Consider the following 7,728-nt stretch of genomic DNA (forward strand, 5'->3'; position numbering starts at 1 on the left):
CTAATCGCTGTGAAACGTCTACTTTTGCTATTTGCTTCCATGCAGTTGTCAAATTTGGTTTGTGAAGGAGAGGTATATAGGACTCATGATATATAAATTTGATTTTTGGTTGCTAATTGCATTACAACTGAAATTTATGTTAGTTGTGGTACCAAATTGCTGTATATTTGTATAGGTTCATCACTACAAGGAGATGGCGAGATGCATGCTAAATTTTTATCACTTACGCATATAGACTCCTATACCAAATAGATGCAGGGGTACACCTCAAGGGTTAAGCCTCACAACTTTGGTTTGAGGCTTAAGCCTTTGTCAGAATGAGGTATAAGCCTCAAGCCTCAAGGCGTGAGGCTAAAAAGGCGTAAGCCTCAAATATCAACGTTACTTAGTGATTCCATGCAAAAGGATACATATTTTTATGTATTTTTTTATAGTTCAAAGGATATAGAAAAAGCATTTTAATAATTATGGGCCAAATAAAAAGAATAAAAACAAGAAACTAATAGGGAAAATCAAATTCTATTAGTTTATATCAGTATTTTAGCCTAAGAGAGTTCAATGCAAAAAAAAGAAAAAGGGCCAAACAAATTATTAGTTTCTCTTGGATAAATCAAATAGATTTTTTTTCTTAATATTCTAATTTAACACCCCAAGTTTGTTGTTTTTCACATTTCTTTTCCTAATTTTATTGATTTTTTTTTTTTGCATAGATCAAATCAACTACCTTGTTTCTTTTCTTCCCAACCATAGGATGACTATAAATCTAATGCTCATTATATAGATGGTTATTCATATGAATAATTTTGTAAGATTGCATTTTGAAACATAAAATGTAAAACACTTCTATTTTATTTTGAAACATAAAGTCTAACATAATTGTTAGATGATTAATTATTATTTTATTTAATGCTTAAAAGTTAAAGCTTATTTCTTGTAAACTTCTATTTTATGGATATTTGTACTTTCCATCATTTTAACTTGATATATTATATGCGATTTTTATCATTTATAAATTTTAATTACTTTTTTTTCTTAATTTTTGAGGCTTATGCCTCACAATGCCTTTATCCTTTTAAAACCTTGTTTAGCCATGTGGTGTTTATGCATGCATGATATATGTATGTATGTATGGTTTGAAGTGAATTCACATTTGCGCCCCACAATTGGGAACATCTCCCACTGACAACTTTGGGAGATGTTCCCAATGTATGGTGAGATGTGCATGGATATTTTGTGTATCTTCATGCTTCATTTTAAAAGATTTTAAGGGGTCTATTTAAAACTATGTCAAAAAGTTCAGGGGAGGTGAGTGCAATTGCCAAACTTCAGGGGAGGTTAGAGCGATTTACCCCCCAAAAAATAGAAAACTCAAAATTTGTAACCTGTTTTGATACTTTGATAGTCTACATAATGAAATGATTCAACCTTCTAATTATTTTGCATTTCAAATAACTTGTTCACAACTTCAAAAGGAATCATTCATATTGATAGATATCAACTAAGTTTTCTTATTTGAGGCATGTGGAATAATCACCTTTTTTAATGAATTCTAGAGTCTATTAAGGTGATGTAGAAGGTAATCTAAAAGCCTGTTTGTGTGCTTTGAATTCTGACATCTAAAAGTGTAATAATTACATTAAGAAGTATATTGGTATTGATAAGTTTTTCCTCTTAACTCTAAATGCGGAGAATGATGTTCTAAATTCTGAATTTTAAAAGTTATCAAATATCTATTTTGACCCTATATATGAAAGTTTTTGTCTTTTCGGGGAATCGGGGGTATCACTGAAAAACAAAAAATTGCATGATTGCACTACGAAAAATAATAGATTAGGGAAAATAAACACACATTTTCCTCTTAAAGTTAAAAGATTTCTCTTAAGAAATAAGAGTTAAGACAAAACGAACAGACTCAAAGCTAGCCCATAAATCATTATCCCAAGGTTCAAAAAATCAACACGTATCGACCCATATCGGTTGATACGTATTGTATCAGGGTTCTGGCTGATTCAGGAAGTGGAGGTTCCTTAAACCAGCCCCCTGAACCAGTTTTTTTTAAGTAAGAAATAAAAAAAAAATACCGATTCAAGTGTTAAGCATGTCTCCTGCCCTACTTCCAAGTTGAAGGTGGCACTTAATTGCAACTGAGGCTATGTTTTGGAAGGAGCACAACTACATACATACAAAATGATACAAGATACAAGGTTTTGCATTCCACAATATTTGCATTTGTACTCTAAAACTGAGCTTGTCTGGAAAAAAGTAAAAATACAAATACATATAAAATAATACAAAATATAAGGTTCTACACTCTACAAATTTGCATTTATACTCCTAACAAAGTCCAAACGGAGCCTGAGGTGAAAATACTCAAATAGTCTCAAAACCATTGCTGCACTTGGCCAATGCAAGATCCGGCGCTCCAGATTGCCGAATAAATATTTAACCCACACTATGCGAATGAACTCGTACATCCACATTTTTTATCAGACAGATAAAAGTCAACAATCAACATACTCATTTCTTGTTGGTTTAAGAAAGATCGTCTTTACATGATAGTTTGATCTTATAACAACAATTTAAATATAAAGCCAAGGTAACAAACAAGGCAACAAAACCAAATATCATTTAAATGTAAATTCATTTCTTCCAAAAAAGAAAAGATTAGTTTTGAGTTTTGACTATTTTTTGTGACGGGGAGAATAAAAAAAGGAATCAATAAATGTTATTGATAAAACAAATGCTTACATTCCAGAATCCAGACTAAATATGGCCTACTAAAAGAAATTTGTGTATATATATATATATACGTATTAAAGAAATAAAATAGAAACCTATACTTTCCACAACCCAGAATTTGGGCATGGATGCACAATGTAAAGTTGAATGCTGTGGAGACTTTCCTTCACAACAAGACCAGGTACTGATTGGTTGCACAACAATCTGACGGCACCCCAGCGGCCCAGCGCATGAGTGGTGACTTGTTAACTACTTGTACCACACCCGCCACAATCTATTGGTTCAGCTCGTGCTTTGCCCCTGTACTGGTCTGCTGCTGCTGTGTCTGTGGTGGTGGCCGGGACTGTTGCGGAGGTTGTGGCTGTGGTGACTGGTTTTGCTGCCGTGGTTGTGGCTGAGTCTGCTGCTGTGCCTGATACATGTTGAGCTGGGGAGGCTGCTGGTGTTGCAACTGAAACATCTGAGGATTCATGGATAATTGTTGAGCCAAGCAGCTTGACGCATGCGCATTTGCACTCAACTCTTGGGTGGCCAACTTCAATCGCTGTACTTCGGCAGTTAGTGCCTCATTCAAAGCTGCCATGTTTGTCAAAATTAAACAGAATGTTCTTTCTGAATATGATGGCCATACATAATAAATTTAGACATGCATCATAAGCAAGCGTAGGTAGTATAGCATAGTGATGTTACAAACCAGAACAAAAAGATAATTTAAGGAAAAATGCAAAGGCAATTCCATTTCCGTTTTAGCTTATTATAATAATGGAAAGAATACAGATTCTGTAAACCAAGAATCGCAAGATATGCCATCCATCACGTGCATAAAAAGTTCCGTCCAAATGGCAAACAACATACTAGACATGCAGATAGACACAATTTGATACAGCTCGAGGAAATCAGAGCTTTCTTTGCCAAAAATGTCGGCCTCTTTTTCCGTTTTATTTATTTATTTTTTTTTTTTGGGGGGGGGGGGAGGGAGGATTCAGTACACCAAAGCAATGTCTCTTTTATCAATATTTAAAAGCAACCCATGTAATTAATTACATTATTGTAATATAGCTTTTTTGATTGGTTATTATTGTTCAACATTAGATTAACCAGAAAGATAACTTCAACATGTTGGAATTTCCAGTTGGACATTCCTTGCCGGATCCAATGATTGAAGTTACTTAACCATAGTGTTGAGAGTATGAACCTATTAGACTACTACACAGAATAGGTCCTGTTTATTGAAATTGAAAATATGAAATTTTCATGTGCACAGGCAACCACAAATATCAAGTATCAACAATGCAACTGCCATTTAGGTCATTTAGATCAACAATGGTGTTTCTTTCACCATCAGCCATATATAATCAGTTAGATTAACACTTCCTGCCCGTTAGAGAAGACAGCAATGGATTACAGCATGACTATTCCTTTAAGCTGCTATTCTTTTACTGAATCTTTTCCACACAGAAGGCTAAAATTCTTCTACAGCAGTTGATAGAACATAACAATTGGGAGGTATATCCAACAAGCCTCAATCTTCTAGTAATTTCACTTCTCCCATATAACGAGTACTAAAAAATGGGATGGGATATTGTAGCTCAGAAGTTGTGCAATGCAGTTCTGTAGCATATATAAGGCAGCATAAATCATTTGCAGGTGATGACTGATGAAAGATTGAATACGTCAAATGAATAAAAAGAGATGAAAGACTGCAATCAAACATTAAACAGAAGCACTATTTGATCAATGTGCCTGCCAGGTGGAATCCTGCTGTACTTGACTTGTTTGAAGCTCTTAACTAGACTGTAAAGGAGGCTCCAGGCCTAGGTCAATGGAAATTAGAAAATGCCAAATTGGTTTAGCATGCTAGAGGAAAGACCTGTCAGTAAAGACACACTACTCAATGGCATTAAATTAGGAGGTCTAATCCAGAAAAAAAAAATAATTTCACCTTGAAATATTGAGTCTCTTGTTTAATAAATAGACTGCATTGGCAAGCAATACAAACATTTTCAACCTTGCAAAGTCGATACATTTGCAGCAGCAAATTTTCCTTTCTCAACCAATGAAGCATTTGGTGCATTAATATGCATGTAAAATTAATAGAAATAAAAGGCATGCATATAAAATTAAAGTTTGTTCATGGAATACTTGACAAACTACAAAAAAGACATATATCATATGTAATAAAAGAAAGGATGGAACCATATACCATCTCTAAGTTGTGCCTGCTGCTCCATGGCCTGAAGACGGAATTTCAACTCATTGTTCTGACTAGTGAGCCCTGCAGAATCTCTCTAAACCAAAGGAGGAATAAAAAATTTTAAGCAGCAGTAACAGAAAGCAAAAAAAGAATACATTACTACAAATACGCACCTGTAAGAGTGTCAGCTGAGCAGACAATGTGGTAGCTTCTGTCTGCAGTGTCTGTACCTTGTGTTCCAATTCTGAGATGTACTTCATCTTCCGCTCCTTGGACCGAGCAGCTGACTGTCGATTTGCTAAAATCCTAAAAAGAGATCATGCATTAGAGTGTATCCAGAGTTGCATGGACAAGAACATAGGATTCAAAATCTGATGAGTGTCCAAGAGCCTGACTTGGTAGGAGGGGAAAACATGGACTCACAGATATCTATGGAAAAGTATATACCATTAAAGTAGTTCCAAGTTCCAACAATATGAATTTTTGAATTCCAACATTATGCAAAGTAGGTCTAAAATGTTGCTTTTTTTACCAAGTAATGTTTGACATGAAAATGACATTCATCTTGTACTTTATCTGGAGATTAAAAAAATGTTATGTAAAAGCATCCTCAAGAATTTGTGGAGAGTCTGATTCAAATGCATGCCAAACATGGATAAGATGGCCATTTAGGAGATTTCTTGAAATAATAAATACATCTTAGCGGTAACTACAAAAATAACACAATTATTACAGGTAAATTACCTTTTGGCACGTTTGGGGTCTGTCATTGCAATCTCAGCAAGTTTTTCATTAGCCATAATCTTCTTAAGCTCAGCTCCACTGAACTCCCCATTTCCAAAATCCAAGCTAAATGTAGCTGAGTTCCCATCCATTGAATTGCTGTGAGAATGTTGACCTGCCCGAGTTCCTGTAGGAGGCAATTTTGGTGACTCGTCACCAAAATTCATCTTGCCCATAAAACTATCCATAGAAACACTTCTATAGTGACGAGTGGTTGGAGCAATATCTCCTCCTGCAGTCCTTTTGATCCCTTCCTTCTTTTCAGTTGAGGAACTTAGGTTAGCTCGATTCATGCTGTTGCCACTTTCATTCATACTGCTTTCTGCTTCATTCTCACTACTATCCGCTCCATTTGTCTTTGTGCCACTTGCTCTGCTATCCAAATCCTCACGGTTCTCATTACAGTTCCTCTCCTCAGTTCCAGAAGAATTCAATGTATCCATATTGTCTAAATTCATATAAGCGGAGAACAAATCATCCACCACCTCCCCTTCCGATTTCCTCTCACCCATCCCTTCTGCATTGATATCCCCATCTCTATCCCACTCTGATTCCCGTTTCACCAACTGAATTGGCTTAGTTGAAACCGAATTCTCTCTCACAGATACCGACCGCTCCAAAACACCAGGGCTCCTGAGCGGGACGAGGGGTGGAGAAGATTGCATGATGGTTGAGAATCCAAATGGAATATCACTGTTAGAGCGCCTATGCGCTTTGCGAGGAGGGAGGATCTCGCCCAGGCGGATGGAATTGCCTCTCGTGAAAGGTGAGGGAGGCAGTTGGGTATGCGAGCTCCCATCACGATCTTCCATAGTAACATCTGCGGAAATTGGGTCGGAGAGCGAAGTAGATGGGGAGTCACGATACGGTGAAGGACTCAGTGGGGGCAAAGAATCAAGTGAGAAAAATGCGGGCTGTGACAGAGATCTAGAATGAGAAGGCCCGGGACTGAAACTCTGAGAACCCAGTGCCTGAGCATTCGGTCGGGACACTGGGATCTGCGAATATGGTGAGGCGGGAGGAATATGCGGGTGAGACGGAGGTATACCCGGCCGCTTGTTGTTATCCGGGCTGAAATTCTGGAAAAATGGTCTTATGGGAGCACGGATTTGCGAAGCATTTAACTGAGGAACATCAGGCCGACTGGTCGATGAATGCTGTTTCGGAATAGAAGACGACGAAGTACCGAATGACGATTGAAGCCGCTGCATCATATCATTACGAGCTTCTTCTGTATCCTCCATTTTGTTCGTTTTTCAGAGTAAAACGAAAAAAAAAGGGGGGGGGGGATAATAAAGGCTTAAAGACTGGTTGAAGACCAGAACCAAAGCTCCGTTTCAGGGAACCCGAAGACTAAACCCTAAAATGCTGAAGATCTGAGCACCAGAATCTACAAACAAATAGATAAAACCGTACTATTTAAGGTTCATTACCGGATTATGAACCCTAGATTATCAGCATCAGAGAAAAGTGAACTGGTGGGGATTACAGGAAGACCGTACCTCGCCGTGAGCCCAGCATTTCAAGCTGAAGCAGGGCAATGCCGACCGATCAGCGCAAGCTAACAAGAAATTCTCTGCGACTGCGTGATGCCAAGGATTTTCGTCTTTAAATCTAGAAAGGTTGTCCTAAGACGAAAAAAGAGGCTTCTCGGGCGGAAAGGCCGAAGTCACCGGCGCTCGCCCACATAAAAGCTTGGTAGGACGAGTCTACACAATATTTTCTTTCCCTCTGAAGCCCCCACCTCAGTCCTCGACTCCTCCCTCGCCTTCCTATCTAAACTCCGCGTTGGTTTAAGTAGAATTTCATTTGACCCCAATTTCGATTTGCATTTGAGATGAATTTGAATTTCATTCCGACTGCTTTCTCGTTTCCGATTTTTCGCCTCCTATTCAAAATTCAATCTAATCGTCGCCATTATTTCCGCAGGTTATCTAGGATTATAGGCTAGATTTTCCATACATGATTTAATACAGGCGAATTAATGTTATGTCTTATATGCCATTCTCATT

The 7,728-nt window shown here is 37.5% G+C and overlaps 1 protein-coding gene across 3 annotated transcripts; it reads right to left on the minus strand.

The window, feature by feature from the left end:
• Nucleotides 1-2,624: 2,624 nt before the first annotated feature.
• LOC104607488 (bZIP transcription factor 29-like) lies at nucleotides 2,625-7,507 on the minus strand. Of its 3 annotated transcripts, XM_010273134.2 has the most exons (5): nucleotides 7,219-7,507; nucleotides 5,678-7,106; nucleotides 5,107-5,239; nucleotides 4,943-5,027; nucleotides 2,625-3,315 (listed from the first exon to the last, which is right to left on the minus strand). In XM_010273134.2, the coding sequence occupies exons 2-5, from the start codon at nucleotides 6,958-6,960 to the stop codon at nucleotides 3,014-3,016; spliced, it is 1,803 nt and encodes a 600-aa protein (XP_010271436.1). In that variant the 5' UTR covers nucleotides 6,961-7,106; nucleotides 7,219-7,507; the 3' UTR covers nucleotides 2,625-3,013. The 3 variants fall into 3 exon arrangements, with proteins under 3 accessions (XP_010271436.1, XP_010271435.1, XP_010271437.1); XM_010273133.2 differs by having other exon boundaries at nucleotides 5,678-7,507; XM_010273135.2 differs by having other exon boundaries at nucleotides 3,114-3,315; nucleotides 4,943-5,014; nucleotides 5,678-7,501.
• Between the last annotated feature and the right edge of the window lie 221 nt (nucleotides 7,508-7,728).

The sequence above is a fragment of the Nelumbo nucifera genome, chromosome 5, assembly GCF_055504915.1.
Source record: "Nelumbo nucifera cultivar China Antique chromosome 5, China Antique-T2T, whole genome shotgun sequence".
Taxonomy (NCBI): domain Eukaryota; kingdom Viridiplantae; phylum Streptophyta; class Magnoliopsida; order Proteales; family Nelumbonaceae; genus Nelumbo; species Nelumbo nucifera.

Coding starts and splice junctions, on each gene's coding strand:
- LOC104607488 (XM_010273134.2), bottom strand. CDS start 6,960: ATGGAGGATACAGAAGAAGCTCGTAATGATATGATGCAGCGGCTTCAA. Junction 5,240..5,677: donor GACCCCAAACGTGCCAAAAG/GTAATTTACCTG, acceptor ATCTCTTTTTAG/GATTTTAGCAAATCGACAGT. Junction 3,316..4,942: donor GCAGGCACAACTTAGAGATG/GTATATGGTTCC, acceptor CAAACATGGCAG/CTTTGAATGAGGCACTAACT.